We start from the raw sequence: 18,608 nt of genomic DNA, 5'->3' as shown, positions 1-18,608 counted from the left end.
AAATGTCCAAATACTGTATGTATGTGTGAGATTCTGCACTTTTCTCAGTTATGCAATACTGTGTTTTTTTTCCTCCTACCCCGCTTTAACATTTATTCATCTCATGTGTCTATCACTTCAAAACTACATTGACCTCACATTACTGGGTTGCGTGTAGTTGTTGTAAAATCATAAAATGTCCTTCTCTTAACCTTCAGCAGTACTCTGAAATCTACATTCCTTGAATATGAATGTGTCACGAACTACCGCCCACAACAGACAAACGCCAGCTGAAACCAGGCTGCTGTTTCAAATTGCTTTTAGTGGTAAAACGCAATTGTTGGTGGTTGAAGCGTGTTCTGCTGTGTGTTGAATCTAATATCTAATGGATATTTTGTGACATGTTCATGATGATGTGCTGGAAATACCACTGTGAAGCTTTGATTGTGTTTTAAATTCATTTTATTTTATGACTTTGTTTTATATCTTTAGTTGCTGTTTATTGTTACTGTTGTACAGTACATGGCCAAGAATATGTGGACACTCGTACTTGTCAAACATTTAATTTTGAAACCTTGATTAGCTCTTTATCAAAGCAGGGTTGTTTTTGTACTTTTGTATTTTATTCTGGATTTTTTAACGTTCAAAAGAAAAACATTTATTTGAAAGCAAAATCATTTTTAACATCATAAATGTGTTTACTGTGACTTTTGATCATTTAATTCATGCTGAATAAAAGGAGTAAAAAATGTACTCCTATCTTTTGAATGACAGTGTATCATATTTTCCATAAAAATATCAAACAGCACGAATTTCAAGAAATATTCAAATTACAGTAAAATTAGTACAAATGTGTCTACATACTTTTGGACATGCTCTTTAAAAATAGATCTATTTGGACATATCCATTAAGTATAGGACAAATCTGACCAATTCTATACTTCATTCAAAACCTACAACAACTCAGAAATTGAGAATTTTGTAGTAAAGAAATAGTTCTGTAATTTCCAACTGGAAAGGATGAGGAATTCTGTGTGCTTTCAAACTGTTGGGAAAGTCTATAACTGAGAGTAACAGTCATGTGTAATACATTCCTTTCACACAACTCTGTGCTGCTGACTCAACCTATCACAATCACTCTCTGACTCGCAGGATGTGAGAGATTGAGCTTTATGCTGGGAAACGAAGGGCCTTTTTCATTTGGCAACACTTGCAGAGGCTGATTTTAAAGAAATGAGTCAGTGAATCACTGCTCTCGTCCATAAATAACCCTGAATGATGTCCAAACGAGAAGAAACACCTTAAAGCAGGGGTGTCAAACTCAATTCCTGGAGGGCGGAGCCCTGCAGAGTTTAGATTCAACCTTAGTTAAACACACCTGATCCAACTAATCAAGTTCTTCAGGCTTATTCGAAAACTACATAGTATGAGTGTCGAAACAGGGTTTGAACAAAACTCTGCGGATTCAGGCCCTTCAGGAAATGAGCGTGACACCCCTGCCTTAAAGCAACAGAGGAGGAAGAAGAACACAGAACACTTTACAAAACATGAGAAGAAGAATAGAGAAGGGCCAGTCAATACTATTTCTGAAAGAAATATGAGATATGATAAAAAGTTATTGTTTAAAAAGTATGGTTTAAAAAAAACATGCTGGAATCAAATAAATATGATTTTAGAAATCTATTATTTTAACATCATTGATATACTATCATAACTTTTGTTAATATTTGAAATCAGATTTTATTTTCCAATTTTTATTTAGTTATAGTTTTAAGCATAGTTTTAGAGGTTTATTGTATTTAATTTTAATTATTTAAGTACTTAAACTAAGCAGTAATCAGAAATGTTGGTGAAATATGTGAAATAATATCCATTTTTATTTTAATTAAAAAAAAAAAAAATTCTGATGACAGAAAGATGATGAACACATGGATTTCTGGGTTGAGATGGACAGGAAGTGATTGTTTTCTCAGAGACTAGAAGGGGACCAGTGGGCAAGGTGTGGCATCATGTAGGTGTGTCCACTGACCTGGCTTCTTATTGGTCGGATCTGGGGGCATAGTATTATTACGTAGAAGTGACTCCTGGATTCAGTGCTTAATCATGTTACAGCCAGGAGAGAAAAAATGAAGAAGGAGAAGGAGCTGGAAAGAAAAGGGTGGGGGATGAGCAGACAAATCATTTGAAGCTGGAGTATGGTTACATTGTATTAAGATTCAGAGCTTCCTGTTTGTTCAGCATGTTTATAAGCTACAAACAGTAATCACATGAACCTAAAAGCTCCTACTTTCAAAACAATACTTTGCTATATTTTCAGAGCACATGTTCAGTTTAGAACAGGTGTAAATGTATACTGGGACGTTATGCATGCAATTCAGGGATGTTACGCAGAGACATTCCACTATTTTCACACTTACAGGGCTTCATTTCAGCATTCGTGATGTGGATATTGAGTGTGCTGTTACTATCTGGCTTTTGTACAGCTGTTATATCATTAGAGCCCTGGAGGATTGTGGGAGATATGTTGGCAGCATAGCAACTACTAAATTTGCACATTTAACTAATGATTTAAGGGGGTCGGATAATGAGGAATCAAATTTACCTTGATTTTTTTAGATCCTTGTGCAATAAAAATATGCGGTATCTTACAAAATTAAAAACAACCTTATCAGTGAAAAGAAAAAAAAAGGGTTATTAAAACTAAGATGCATCAGCTCATTTTACAACTGTATGGTTTATATGAGGTTGTTTACACCGGGCAACTGCGAAAAACACATTGTTTCATTTTAATGGTCAGAGGAAAAGTGTAAATTGTCTTTAAGTTATTATTGATAAAAAAAATAATAATAATAATATATTACGTTAATAAAATTTAATGTAAAATTAAATGTACAATTTGAATAATAACAAAATTAATGATAAATTATCATAAATATAAACTATACTTTTTAATAATAAACAGTATTATACATAAATTGTAAGGTAAATAAATAATAATTATTATTATTATTATTACTATTATTAAATCATTATGAAAATGTATTATATGACCCCTTTAGGTTAAAAATGAATTGTCACATTCACTGGGATAAGAAGATGCTAGTCTCAGTGGGTGGTCCTCTCTGGGGCAAAAATAAATCTGACTCTAAAGAACCTCCATTTCTGGGAAGCTAGGGCATGGATTTATTGAGCTGTCCACAGCTGTAGCTCAATCAAGGGAGGTGGAGGTGGACGAATGCAGCTTTGGGACACAAATGCACCCCACCCCCTCATTACATAACTACTAATTGTTATTATATGAATCGCCCCAGATTGTCTGTACCATTACTCAAGTGTATCTTCATCAGCATTTAATATGATGGTAATAATAATTAATTTGATAGTACCTTTGCGAGCTAAACCCTGGCAGTTAATCAGCTAATATCCACCAATGAGAGTATGAGTAACTGGGATAATTTTCAGTTTTAGGTCATATCAGGAGTCATTTGAGGTTGTTGGGCAGAGATGTTTGTTGGACCCAATGCCTCATTGTGTAAGTAGACGCTTACTCAGATGTCATGGAAAATTAATCAAGCGAAAATGTGTTAATCAGTTAATCAGAACAGAAAATGGATACTTGAGCATGTGTGCATAGGTGTCAAAAGAAGGTCAATGCAGTGATGTTATAACTAAAACTATTTTGTCATTAACTGAAATAAAACTAACAATATATACTGTATATGTCAGTGTGGCGAGTGGGGCGGGGCCGAGGGACGTGGGAACAAGGAGGGAGGCCGGCGATGATTGGGCAAATCAGTGGCACCTGCGGCCCACCGCCGGTCTCGAGTCCCACGTAGGAGATGGAAGGATATAAAACTGGAGCGACGACAGTGAAGGACGAGAGAGGACCAGGCCTGGGCTTTTAGTTGTGTTGTGATTTTTATTTGAGCGCACCAGTCGTCCGTGAGGGGCTGGTGCGCTGTTTTGTGTTTATTTTGTAATTAAAGTCTTTGTTTGATTGTCCGCCGGTTCCCGCCTCCTTCTTCCGGATGAATACGAAGGTTTAATCATTACAGTCAGGTTGTGCTTCTCCTGATGTTATATTTACATTGCATGATAAAGGTGATAAAGGATATGAATCTCCCAATTATTTGTTCATTTTCCATAAACAATGTGTAGATGATACAAGGTATTAGTGCAGTATATAGAGGGCTTAAAATATGAATTGATTAAGATTCAGCAGTAAAGCTGTACAGAAAGCATATTTCCTTGAAAAATATCCCATTCCCATCAATTGCTCCACAAGTGCTTGGGTGCAAAAAGAAAAGAGCACAAGGGAATTATTTAAAGGTGTGGAGAGTATTTTCTGTGCCACTATCAGCACCAAACGGAATTGCAAAAATAACACATTCACACTGTGTGCAAAAGCAGCATAACTGCAGCAGCACACAATGTGCTTTTACATTGAATACTTTCTTAAATAACAACCATACACTGTAATATGTTAATTAGAGCTGTGCCTCTGAGAATTATTATAAACGTGGTCATGATGTTTTTTAAACTAGAAGAGTTCATGAATCAACGCAAAAAAGAAACCAAACTTTGGAATGTAGAATATAAACCTATATGTTGCTACATTAAAAAAAACTCTCTTCCAACATGTCTACCAGATGCTTCTCTAATCTGCCACTTACGAACATAAAGACGCCCCTAAAACTCATATAGGCCTAATAGTTGTTAAATGCTAAGCACAGTAGCAAATGATGGCATGTAATACCTTTCACTAGGACAGAAATATCCAGCGGGTTGGACAAAAAGAACTGGGTTAGTAGTTCACGTGAGTCATTTTTCCCTGGCAGCAATGACCTCACTCTTGCCTTTTCTACACTGCAGGTAACAAATCAACCCTTTTTAGCACATGCATTCAGAATACAAAATACTGCAGATTTGTAACTTTTACCTCCAGCCTGCAAAAGTAGATTAATGGACATGTAAATGAGTCTCAGGCATTAAAATGTGAGTGTTTGTACGTGCTTGTGTTGAGATGGTAGTGGGGGAATTCTCAGAGCTGTTGGCTCCTGCTTTGAAGGAGGGGTCAGGGCTCATCATGACTCAGGAACAGAGGAGAAATGGAGGGTGTGTGAGTCAGCCTGGTGCCTAAAAAAGGAAACTGGCTGGTTCTGGAAGGACAAGGGTGAAAATATCACTCCTTCCACCTGCAGAGAGAGAGGGGACTCACTTCCCTTAATAAAAGAGCGGCCCAGGCCCTATTTGGTGTGATGTATTTTTAGAGATTAATTAAAATGTTACGTAACACAAAGCAGATTCCTGCTATAATTGAAAACATTCAGTGGCATGAACTATTGATGCGTTAGGTCATTTTGTGATTTATGCTCCACTAAGTGACAAAATTGCAGAAATACTGACTCCTTCTGAACAATTTTTCCAAAGATTTCTCCTATTCTTCTATTGCTTGAGCCACTGAGCTAGTTGAAGAGACACAGAGTTTTTACTTTACAGTAGAAATCAGTAGAAATATAAACATCTATTACTGAGCGGGGATAGAAAAAATGACATCACCTTAAACATAAGATCATGTAATAGACTATGCATAGACTAAAGCTGCACTGTTCTTCTTCCATCACTCCATCCACAAACATGTGCAGTCACATACTCTATTTAGTGTCCTATTAATCATCCAATGACATAATAGCTGTATATGTGCCACAGTGTGAATTGTCAGCCCTTAGCACAGTGTATGTTCAGTCTTATATCATGAATAATGCATGACACATCATTGCCCCTGAGTTTTCCATACTGATACTCTGCAGGAGTTCAAAGGACTTTTCAAAGCAGTGAATGGAAAGTAAGATTGTAAAGTTAATCCTTCTTCCTTTAAAAAAAAAAAAAGACAAGCTTGATGCTGTCTGTAAATAACAAAACAAACAACCAAAAAAAGAGGCATTGTGAAAAGAGGCATCTGTTTGCATGTGTGCCTTCACTGAAATGATAATGCTGCATATCCTGACACTAATTCAAGTAAAGACACTGAACTTAACAGTCAGGAACTTGAACCTTCGCCCCCCATAGTTAAAATGTGGACAAGCCCAAAGTTATGCAGTCTATCCCGGGAGTCGTAAACTCAGGGACCTCAGCTAGCTTGAGAAATCTCATACTATCAAGTTCCCTCCTTCTTATCCACAGCCATGCAGCAAAACAAGATGAAGCAACTGGCCTCTGCATGTCAATAGCTCAAAGTGCTCTCGCAGCTGTTCCCTTCACTAGTTGTGTTTGCGTTGTTGCCATGGTCACAGATGGGTGTGAATGTTTGGGTTTTTATGGTAGACTTTATGTTATATTATGATGGAAACATTTCGATTGAAAACTGAGCAGCTTTGTGTAGATCGACTAAGTGACCATATTGTTAGGTTTATATGCCATATTAGTAATATAAATGTAGTATACACAGCAAACCGTAAAGTGAGCTGAGTGTGAGAAGTTGTAAACAATTAAAAAAGAGGAACATGAAAATCAAAAGGTGAAATGGTGTTTTAAATGTAGCCGAAAATCCCTTCAGACTTCTTGGCCATCTTTGCAGTTTTCAGCAATAAAAACCATACATCTTTTTTTTTTTTTTACGTTCACTTGGATATTAAATTATTAGATTTTTAAATAGCAAAAATGTCATATTTAGCTGTGTAATGTTTTTACACATTTTTAGAATTATTTACATATAAATAAATATCTACAAAAATATTTAGTTTTTTTTTTTTTTTTTGGAGTTTATCTCTTTTTTTGTTTATTTACAGTATTTAATTTGTATGTTCAGTTAATATGCATTGCTAGAGAAAATCAATTTGTCCTATTGTGTACTATTTGTATTACTATATAAAGTAATTTTATATTATATAAAAGAACCAAAGGCTTAAACTACTTCTGTGTGCATTGAGTTTATTTCATACACGAGTTTCACAATTTGAGTTGAAATACTGAAATAAATGAACTTTTCCATAACATTCTAATTTATTGAGAAGCACTTGTATGGTATATTTATATATTCATACATGTAAATTGTATATATACAATTTACAAGTGTACAATATATTTTATTTTAGTAGACAAATAGTCTGCTCTATCAAGATAATGTTTTATTTTTATTATTATTATTATTTATTTTTTTCAAATGGTCTCCAAGTCAGTGTGCTCCTCTCTTGTTCTCGTTCTCTAGCACAGTTAATTATGAAAAATCATCAAGGATGCCACAGGCGAAAGAAAAACAGATCGAACATCTCTATATTATACTGTGCATATACTGTATATAAAACTGCGAGATATTAAACGTCCTAAAAACACAATATTAAAGTTACAAGCACAAGTGATCTCCTTCTAGAAGCTTAATCTGAATATTCCATTTTGAGCGTGAGGCAGTAGGATTATGTCAGTAGGATTTGTCAGTTACTGGAAAAACCTGAGACCTGTGTACTGTCAGCATGGACTAAATCAGCAGCTGCCATTGCTATAGTAATCCCACCTCTCTTTTTGTTTGGGCCCAGGGTCAGCACCGTACAAAGGGCCTGACCTGCAACAGTCAATGGAGTAGGGGCCTAGCAGGACAGAATAAAGTGCTGGGTCAAAGCTGACTCATCATAGATCCTGGAAGCAGTCCTCAGCTGCCTGCAGAGAAGACAATACTGTTGTAGAGTTATGTAATACACGCGCTAGCTGTGAGGATGTACTCAGGCATTTCACATTTCAGTGCCTCCTGTTATCTCTTCCTTACTTTCAGTTGGCGAAACAGCAACCCTCAGGTTAAAAAATAAGATAAGATCTTTGAGCATGATAGCACAAAGCACAATAGCAAAACAACTATGCAGTGGTTGACAGGGAGGAATATGAATGTTCTTGAGAAGCCTTATCACTACACTGACCTGAATCCAACTTTAAAACTTAAACTCTTTGAACAACTTATATCTAAATTTAGAAATAAGATAATTCAAGTATATGCTATAACGAGATATAATACTTATTCCAAAATAAATGGAAATGAACTACAGTAATATGTTAATTTAATTAGTAGTCACTATAGTTCGTTTGAATGTATTTGTAAACGCTGTCTGTGAAATCCAGGCTTAAGTCTCAAAACCTAATTTTGAGATAACAAGCATCAAATTTTGATTTCAGCCATTAACTTTTACTATGATTTCAATCTTTGACATGGCCTTACTCAGTCAGTATTAAAGATATCAAGGTTTTGTTTTCACAGTATGCTCTTTACATTATGAGGGATCATTTTATGAACAGTAAATCACAAAAAAAAAAAGAAAAAGAAAAAAGACTTTAGCTGACAAGAAACTAGACTAGAGCTTATTTTATTTTTTCTGCACACTTACATATAGCAAGAAGCATTTTGAAAATAAAACCAGACCTGTGGGCTTTAAAGCAACATAAATTCCAATAAAAACTCAAGTGATAAATGTAGTGGAAGAGAAGAGGTGGAGAGACGTTCTCCTGACCCCTCAGGCTCTGTCCTGTGCGTGCAAGTCTACATCCTAAAATCCAATCAATAAACTCATGAATGACGCAAATGCTAATGATTTTCTAAATATGTCACAACTGAGTTGCAAATCAATAATCAGTTTGTGGTCAAAATGAATATGTAACCTCACACTTCACCTCAGCCAATGAAAATACCAATTTAAAAATGGCCATAGATTAATAATATATTGTACACTAAATAGTTTTATTTTATATTTATTGTATTTTTTATTTTATTTTATTTATTTTGTAACATGCATGGTGTACAATTCCCCTTATATATATATGTGTGTGTGTGTGTGTGTGTGTGTGTGTGTGTGTGTGTGTGTGTTTTGGCATAAACCTCAGTTGATGTGTTAGTTTTTTTTTAAGTAACTCTGCTGGGTAAAGTTTATTACCTCACCTGACCCCAAGGTCACTTCTTGACCTTAGTGCCACCTGATAAGCTGAGGTCAGAAGGTTAGCCTCTCTAAACCAAGCTGGCGTCTTGAAGTCGAACACCTTGAGGTTTCAACCTTATCTTGAAATGATCTGCATCTCAAAGCAACAAGGATGGAAAGTACTAAATGTGAAAAAAAGAAAGTTTCTTATAGAGAATGGTCTAAATTAGATTTGTATGTGCACACTAAATTAACGTGTTTAGTATATGCATATGGAGAAATTTCACTTAAAACTGTTTTCATCGACTCCATGTGTGTAACTGCTAGAATGGCCTGAGGGGGCGCTGTTGTTAGTGAGGGACCAGTACAGAAGTTGTCCATATTTCAGGTCTTGCTGACTTTTTACATTGTGAGCAGCAGACTGTTTGCTTTGATGCACTTTATATCAGCATAGTAAAGATTGATGGAATTATTATAGTGCTGCTTTGTTATGAATGAAACCGAAGTACAACAGAAATTATGTTTTTTAGACATTTATTTATTTATTTATTTCCAAGGAAGAACTAAGACAAACGTTAAAACCATTATGAACATACATTTCATTCATCATCTAATGTTCATAATGATTTCTGAAATGAAATCACAATGAAATAAGACAAAATATACCACTGAGAAAAAATACACTCAAGAAATATTGCACTTAATTTCTAAAACATACCATATTTCCACTAAAGGTGCTTCTTGACAAAGTCAAGAGATTAGCTTTAACAATGGACTACATGAAAGGCCAAGCATTAGACTATAGTATTGACCAATCACAAAAAGAAGCACTTATCTCTTTGTGTTAAGCTTATTCTTTCATTAGTGGCCAATTTTAAACTATAAAACACAACAGAGAAGCAGATCATTCTCTTCTTCTTATAATCATCTCTTCAGTTGTGAAATGGGTCATTCATTTCTCGGAGGTGTGCTACAGCTATTGTTCCCATAATAACCGAGACAAGAGGATCTGTATACTGGCGTTTGTCTGGAAAACAAACACTGAATGCCGACAGTAATAATCAGAACTCATAACTTAAAAATCAATTCCAAAACCCATTCAACTCAAAAGTGGCATGATCAATGCACGCTCTGAAGGACTTTTTGGTTTTCCCTTTTTGTCCTTTTAAACGAAACAGTAATTTCTAGGACTGAAAGAAACCAGGATGATGATAATTGAGGATAGCTTAAATGATAAAGTATGTTAAGATCAGTTCATCAAGGCAACTATGTTAAGACCACTTTGCTGTCGAATCATAAACCCCCTAACATTACAGATGAACATATAACAAACATGCTGTGTATGCAGTCAAGACTAATTCTATACATTCAAACACTACTTTAACGATCTACATTGGTAATTGTTTAAATTTTTTCTCCAGACCTCAACCAGACATGAGCAGTTTTATTTCAGTAAAAAAAAGTGCTTAATGAAGGCTGAGCCTAAACTACTTCTGCAGTTGAATGAGTTTTAAAAACAAATGTACAACTCATTTCAACTGTATTCGGATGTCTCCGGAAATGATCCGGAGTCCTTGTTTTGCTTCCCAGCTTGGCTTTCGAAGCATTTGTGCCATCCTTTGGGTCACATCTGGCTTCACCGATCTGAAGAAACATTGTGGCTGCTGGTGCAGCAGGACAAAAAGGGAATGTCAGAAGTCTTTGAAAGCTGCCTTGCATCTTTATGCATATCTCCTCTCTTTTTTGAATCTGTTTTTTAAAATTGAATCTGAAATTCTGTCTTTAGTCTCCTACCTAGAACTGAAACCGTGCAATCAAAACAAAATCTACACCATTTTTGTTTTCATCATTTGGCAAGTGAGAAGATCACCTGAGACTGAGTGCTTTTTTTCAAGCAGTGCAATCCTGAAGCCTGCACTGCTGCACACTACAAACAGAAAGGCAACAAACTCTTCAGGCTGCCTGCCTGGGCCCCCACCCTGTGTTATCTCTCCTCCCATCACGCACATGAGCGGCAAGAGGTGGACTGTTGCTCCTTGATCAAACAACATGTGCAACAACTTTAACACCAAGCAAACCACGTTTGGCTTAAAGGCATTCTACACTTAGAAAAAACAAAACAAAAAAAGTCCATGTGAACAGGAGAAAATAAAACAAAAGCCACTCTCGAGTTACGAGTCGGCGAGGCAATGTCGCAAGAGCGTCAAGACAGCATTTATTGACTGAGGAAACACAATCAATAAACACTACAGACCTCGAAAGAACTTAAACAAGATCAGTGCATTAAGTGAAGTGAAGTGAAGTGAAGTGACATTCGGCCAAGTATGGTGACCCATACTCAGAATTTGTGCTCTGCATTTAACCCATCCGAAATGCACACACACAGAGCAGTGAACACACACACAAACTGTGAGCACACACCCGGAGCAGTGGGCAGCCATTTTATGCTGCGGCGCCCGGGGAGCAGTTGGGGGTTAGGTGCCTTGCTCAAGGGCACCTCAGTCGTGGTATTGAGGGTGGTGAGAGAACTGTACATGCACTCCCCCCACCCACAATTCCTGCCGGCCCGGGACTCGAACCCACAACCCTTCGATTGGGAGTCCGATTCTCTAACCACCAGGCCACGACTTCCCCCCAGTCAGTCCGTTCAGTCTGTTATTCCTCGGAATCTTCTCTGCGTTGTTTGCGGCTCATGCAACAGCCTGCAACCGCTTAGTCTAAAAGGTTAAAAACTGAAATAAACAATCATTGAGAAAAACAAAAAAGTCTAAATCAAAAATCGTGTTTCTCTCTGCGGTCCTAGTGTTTTCTTGCATTTCTCTTCAGATCTCGGACAAGGTCTGCATGTTCTTTGTCAAACTTTACCGAAAACCATGAGAAAAGTGACTACTTTGATAGAGCTCTGCAGGCTAAGTCCGACGGGGCGTGTCCCATCACGAGGGCCGAATATCTGGGTCAGGTAATTTGCCAGTGACTCTGTGCCCTTACTTCTGGGTTTTCCCATAAAGGGTTGTTTTCTCTTGGTGGTGACAGCAAAGCAACCAATCACTGTCATCGGGAGATAAACAAAAGTGAAAGCTCCTAAAGCCCAATCGCTTTGGGCTCATGCCATGCATTTCTCAGCGTGACGGGCAGGTTTCGAGTCTGTGCTCTGCAGCTGATGTGGCTTGATCTGGATGTGGATCAATCTGATGGAGAGGGGAACAGAGAAACAGCCGTGAGATGAATGCATTTAAACATGGCTGCAAGCTTCACACCTTCCACCAAAACTAAATTAAAAGCTTACCTCGGAGTAGGGTGGAGGGGGTCGGAAGCGGAACTCCTGGATATAAGCGAATAGCGGGCCATCATAGTTCTCCCGCCCTGACGACACTTCCAGACAGCTCTGCCTCTGTTGTTCTGTGACCACCTCTGCATAGGCTGGAGGAGCTGCATACAGCAAAAGCAAATGTTAATACTGTTACCATGCCAAACACACTATACCTGTAGGTTTCACCTTTGCACACAATGTGGTCTACATGTCCTCTTTTGGTGTCTTATTCAAAGAAAGGTTAAGGAGCAAGTTATAAGACTTCTACAGACTTTCCTATCTCTGCAATCTAAATTCAAATCACAGGACTTCCGTCTTCATATATTGCAAACATCCCTTAAAACAAGTGGTACTAATTGACAACCTAGGAAACATTCCTTACCTTCAGGTCTCTCAGGGAGGGCCAAGCCTAACCAGCTCATGGTCATGCTGCACTGGCTGCTCACAGAAGATGTACGGCTACCGAAAGGGTGGAGAGGAATGGTGCCAATCACCAGGGGCAGGTTTAAAGACAGGTTCATGGCTCCTGGGATGTCTACATACACCTGATAATAAAAATATTGGGACATAAAAATAATCATTTCACAAACAGTGCACCTTTGTGAAAAAAACAAACAAACAAACAAAAAAAGTTCCAGATCCTCAAAGCAAACGAATGGTTCTAATATTCAAGCACAGTGTGCTGTCCTAACCTTTACCTCAATGCCAAAATCTCAGTTGGCCAGGCAGTAATTCATCTTTCCTTAACCATTAAAATATTTGTGTCCAGAAATGCTGCGAGTTTAGAGACTATAGTGTATACTGTGGTTTTTAGAGTGCTAGACATGAATAGTGCTCATAAACAGCTGTTGAAATATTATTCTCTCTTATAACAGAGTAGAGTATTTTAAAGGTCATAATTTATTAAGTGGATTCATTTATTTGAGAATACAAGGAGCCTGCTTAAAACAAGTAGGGATGACCCATTCATTGTGCCAGAGTACTTTCAGTCGCACAAAAAGGCAAGAAAATAACATTTATGTATTCACAGCCTTTTCAACATTTTGTGTACAATATATTATTAATCAACATTTTTTCCTCATTCCTTAGAGCTGAGTGAATTAAAATAGTAAACGTAGATCCTGTGTCCTGACTATTACACAGTTACAGACTGGTTTGAGGGGATAATAAGCTATTAACACTCAATGGCCTGAATTTCATCAGATATTTTAGGCTGATCTTCTTTGTGCTGGAAAGAATTTGACATAATCTTATTATCATTCATAGTGCTGCATGTGTGGAAGTGCAAAGAGGCGCTGTCAAGGAAATGATCCGTCAGCTGGTTGAAATCGACATGGAAAACATTCAAATAACTGAATCATTAGCATTTTTAAGCTACTGCTTATGTCCGTCCCATAAAACTTCAAAATCAATACAAACTATAAAAGCACATGACTTACCATGAGTGAGTATTCCACTCGAATGATACTGCAGTCAAGGATGGAGGGAGATACAGGGGGAATCTTCAGCATCTTTCCATTCCATGTCTCCGTCTTGCCAGAAGAAAGCGACTCCCCTCGGATGTTGGCCACCAACTGCTTGATCTCCTTCATCTTCCCTTTGGCAAAGAAGGTCTGTGTTTGGTAAATGGCGGCCTTTGGCACAACCATACGCGAGGAGCAGTTTTCAATTTCAGCAAAGATTTGAATGGACTCCCCTGTGTGAAGACATTACATATGGTTAATTGTACAAAATAGTATCAAAGGGAATTATGTAGGGCTGCAACAATTTATTAAATTGACCATAATTGATAATTAAAACAAATATGAAATATATTTGATTATTACAGTCACAGCAATTTACAGTAGCAAGAAATGCGTTTCTATAAGCTGCTGCAGCAAAAGTATACAACCCAAGCTGTCCAAAGCATGAGAATGCGTCACATTTTATCGATTTATTCACCCTCATGTTGTTACAAACATGTATGAGTTTATTTCAGAAGAAGATATTTTATTCAGCAGAAGAAAGAAACTCATGAAGGTTTGGAACAATTTGAAGGTGAGTAAATGATGACAGAATTTTCATTTCCAGGTAAACTACACCCTTAAAAGCATTTTTAAAAAAAATTATGATTTAATGTGGCTTTCCCTGTCACATGCTTTTTTTCCAATTTGATTAATAAAAATAATAATAAATAAAAAATCTAAAGATTAAACAACAATCAAAATAATTATTATTTGCACCTCTAGTATCATGTAAAAGTAAAGTGGGGTTCAAATGTATCCTGAAAATGTTAACTGCCAGAAGATTTACCTGGAGTATAACCCTTCCGTTCAATTTTGGCACTTAAAGAGATTGGACCTGAGGTGCAAAACCAGCAGCATAGCGTCTTTTCTTTAGTTCCTGCCTGGGGAGACTGTGCAAAGTAGAATAACAACACTTTTAATGCAAGAAACTTGACTGGTCATTTGTCAACACTGCATTGATGAATCAGTGATAAATCGAGGGATACGGATGATGCAAACGCTCACCAGCAGAAGAGGAGTGTTAATGTCAATGTGTTCAAAGACAGTGAACTCTTTCTTGGTCTTCATGGGCAGAAGCCATGGCCTGTGCAGCTCAGCCTTGACCCAATAGCGCACACTGCCATGCTTTCCTTCGAACGAGGTAGCCAGAGGTCTGCATGCGCGTAACACAGAGAACACTTGAATAAGAATTACAATATACATTTCAAGTGAATCATTTTATCTGGGGCCATATTTGACCAACACTCACGTTTGTGGAAGCTCAAAGCTGAATGCATACTCATGTCTTCCTGAATGAATAGTGGTGAGTCCTTCCTCAGAGTTATCATCCTCTGAAACAGAAGAGAATAATATTCCAAATATACCTTACCTGCCAAAGCATTGATCATCTTCTTGTTTATTACATTATCTAATTTATTCGAACACATGTAACTTCTTAATGCATAAATGTAAACACTTTGATAATACAACAGTTGATTGATTCTCATACACCCCAGCAAATCATGATATGCATCAATATTATGTTGTACCCATGAATTATGAGTGTTTCATCACAAGTATAACGATTGCACTTTATGCACAGGTGTATTCAGTTACAATATTCATTTTGAATGGGAGAGAGAATTACTCATAAGATCCACTGCAGTTCACGTGAAACCTAAGGTCAATGTGAAACGAAATTCCAATGTTAAATCATTTGTTTGTGTAACACTAAAAAACACCGGCGGCTTTCGCTTTGCCAGCTAAGCACTCAGCTTAGCGGAGCCATGGTAAACAAGCACGGAGCTGTCAATCAAGGGCAGACTCCAGCAAGAGAAGACCGGTCTAAACCGGAGCTGACTGCTTCCCGGAGCCGGCGCGCTCGTTAACGTTCATTGTGCTGCAGCCTCCCATTGAATCTACGCGTGTGCTGCGGCGTGGATCTCAAGAGTATTCTCCCATTCATCAAAACACGTGAGAGAAATATGCCAAAAAACACACCAGAAATCACAAACGACAGAAAACCGACCAGTTTCAATAACAAATCGACTTTTATTGTAACCAATCACTCATACAGAAGCAGCAAAGACAGTTAGATATGACTTAGATTAGAATTTTACATGGGAATGAAATACAACACGCATGCAACTAACAAGGTCATAACATGCACTATTTGAATTGTACGTTATACAAAGAGTTTCAACATTAGGAAAATATTGACTAGCTTTCCTGTACTAGAAGCCACCTCAGGTTAAAAAAAACTTCTCAACAAAAAAGCGACTGAATAAGTCAGATGTATTATACAATGTGGATGTATTAATGCCACGTTTAGGGGTTAAGCAACCGTTCACACTTGTAATTTTTAACACTGTGTTTTGATCATAGATTGTATAAAAATCTTTTTGTGCTAGCTAACGTTCCAGCAAGTTGTTTAGCAACAGACGACAAATAAACTGCCTCGATGCTTAGTTCATTAAATATTCATGAGCCCCGTGCAGCTGCAGAAACTGGAACAGAACGCGCTGTACGAGAAAATAAAAAATGTCAAAAACTGCGGTAACTGGGGATCTTTTTTTTTTTTGTGTGTGTGCTATAAAAAGTGAATTAAACAGTCAGATCGGACAAATTATATAAACTTATAACGAAGGACCAGCAGTTATCAAAACAGCTCGTGAGAAATTTTCGTCATAAATATGCAAAGGGTTTATAAATGTTCAGTGCGAAACGAGATAACCCACGAATTTTAGAAAGGCCATGAGTTAACAATTTCAAGTGTGAAGAGCCATTGCAACCAAAAATAATAAAAAGCAAAGAGGTTGTCAGTCAATCTTAACAACTGAATATTGGACACTGAATGCATTTAAATTTAGCTACAATAATATGTGCATACTACAGCTATGGTGCAAAGTTGCTGCTGTTTTTCTCACTTTCCAAAAAAGCATGTCATAGAAGACACGTTGACGCTTCCACCAATCAGAGACAAGAACGGCTAGACACTGCATCAAAACAGGATTGAACCGCTTCGAACAATAGGTTGAAACTTAAGACATTATGCCAAAAGATCTGTCAATACTGTTTGTAATATGTGATCTTATATAGAATTTATGGACGTAGTTTTCCCGAGAGAAATCAATAGATTGAACACCGAAACTACTCTTGATTTAAGGCTGTAGCTGCGATAAGCAAACTGTGTGGTCACAATTCATTCAAGCTACTTCACTGACACCTGAAATAATCCTTAAGTGTAGTCAGAATATAAAAGAATGTGCTGAATATCACGCATTTATGTGATTTAAACAGTGAAAATGCGGCATTCACGTCCATTACCAATTAATTATTTCGAATAAATGATGAGCCTGTCACGTAATAATGTTCCATGTGTATATATGGTGTAATTTTAGGGGGTTTGATTAAGACAATCGATTTTAACAAATGAATACATAAATACAATAGAAAAGGAAAAGAAAAGAAAGATATATAATACAATAGTGTCTACAGGTCCACCGGTCAACAAGTACTGTGCAGCATCCGAGGTATGTTATGTCATCCTGGACCACTGAGCATCCCACCAGTACATTCAGCTGCTCTTTTCTGAACAAATCTACACTGAGAGCAAGTTTGATCTGTATGCTTACCTCTTTCATGGCCAATAAGGATGTCTCTATGATTCAGATATTCCACTTCTTCTGTATAATTTTGAGTGTAGGCAGTGTTGGATCCAGCATTTCGTGATTCTGTCCAACGAACTTTTGCGAATCCTTTTGCGTGTATTTTCAGTGACTTCGCACGAATCTCCCCGGTGACTTCAATAATAACTCTTCCTGAGACGGAGTCCCCGCTGGAGAAAACAGGGACATTGCTGTCATTTAGACAGTCGTAGCTTACAATGAAGCTCTTCACCTTTCCTAGCACCATGGTGGAAAGAAAATAAAATGTACAAAGTTCTGTTGACAAAACAAAACCAAAAGGCAAAGTCTACGAAAATAATCTCTTATGAAAAAAAGCGAGAGTTAACACTGGACAGTGTCATTGAGATGCGAGAGCTGAATAACAGCAGCAGATGCTGTTATCGCTTCTCGGTGAAGGCTTGATGGTCTGCAATGAAAGACGGTGAGATTTCGCCACCGGCTCACTTTAAGCGCTGCTCTTGTGAAAAACAAGTTAGTGCGCATGCGCGCGGCTGCTAGCCGTCCCCCTTCTTCCGCTTTTTGTGCAGTTCTTTGACCGGGACTCAGGAGACAAATAACAGAGAACAGCTGAGCAGTGTATTAAAAGAATACGTGGAAGTCTAGACATTTTTTCACACGGTTAGTTAGAGCCCCACATTAATATTTGAACAGTTTGGTTATAGAGTAACATGTTATAGATTGTTAAATAGATTGAATGTGGGCTCTGGTTACTCAGTGGGTATGCACAACAGGAACAACATATAGCTTAGACAATTTATTGTAACCCCCCAAACATATTAGGACTTAAACAACACAATTGATTTTAGTCAAATTATGAATGCATTCATGGTTTAGATGCAGATAAAGAGATCAATGTTGCTCACGTCATGCTGCCTTGTTACATTTTGATAAAGATGGTAATTTGATGCCAATTGCAACAGTTTTCATATAACATTTCTCACTTGAACTGAGTATTTGTAGGAACCTCTTTTTTAGTGTGTGTATATATATATATATATATATATACAGTACAGACCAAAAGTTTGGAAACATTACTATTTTTAATGTTTTTGAAAGAAGTTTCTTCTGCTCATCAAGCCTGCATTTTTTTGATCAAAAATACAGAAAAAACAGTAATATTGTGAAATATTATTACAACTTAAAATAATAGTTTTCTATTTGAATATACTTAAAAAAAAGAATTTATTCCTGTGATGCAAAGCTGAATTTTCAGCATCATTACTCCAGCCTTCAGTGTCACATGTAACATCCA

At 37.2% G+C, this 18,608-nt stretch overlaps 1 protein-coding gene across 1 annotated transcript; it reads right to left on the bottom strand.

The window, feature by feature from the left end:
• Window positions 1-11,515: 11,515 nt before the first annotated feature.
• Window positions 11,516-17,788, bottom strand: arrdc3a (arrestin domain containing 3a). Its single transcript, XM_059550158.1, has 8 exons — window positions 17,303-17,788; window positions 14,938-15,019; window positions 14,694-14,841; window positions 14,476-14,578; window positions 13,623-13,879; window positions 12,566-12,728; window positions 12,160-12,302; window positions 11,516-12,061 (listed from the first exon to the last, which is right to left on the bottom strand). Exons 1-8 carry the CDS (start codon window positions 17,580-17,582, stop codon window positions 11,993-11,995), a joined length of 1,245 nt encoding a protein of 414 aa, XP_059406141.1. The 5' UTR covers window positions 17,583-17,788; the 3' UTR covers window positions 11,516-11,992.
• Between the last annotated feature and the right edge of the window lie 820 nt (window positions 17,789-18,608).

Source organism: Carassius carassius, chromosome 5, assembly GCF_963082965.1.
Source record: "Carassius carassius chromosome 5, fCarCar2.1, whole genome shotgun sequence".
NCBI lineage: Eukaryota > Metazoa > Chordata > Actinopteri > Cypriniformes > Cyprinidae > Carassius > Carassius carassius.
Note: the sequence above shows the minus strand (reverse complement) of the source record. Positions and strands in the feature narration are given on the sequence as shown.

Excerpts from the sequence above, each read along its gene's own strand:
- arrdc3a (XM_059550158.1), bottom strand. The coding sequence starts at position 17,582 with ATGGTGCTAGGAAAGGTGAAGAGCTTCATTGTAAGCTACGACTGTCTA. Across the intron at positions 14,842-14,937 it reads AGCTTTGAGCTTCCACAAAC|ACCTCTGGCTACCTCGTTCG; the intron begins GTGAGTGTTGGT and ends ACGCGCATGCAG. Across the intron at positions 13,880-14,475 it reads ACGGAAGGGTTATACTCCAG|GGGAGTCCATTCAAATCTTT; the intron begins GTAAATCTTCTG and ends GTCTTCACACAG.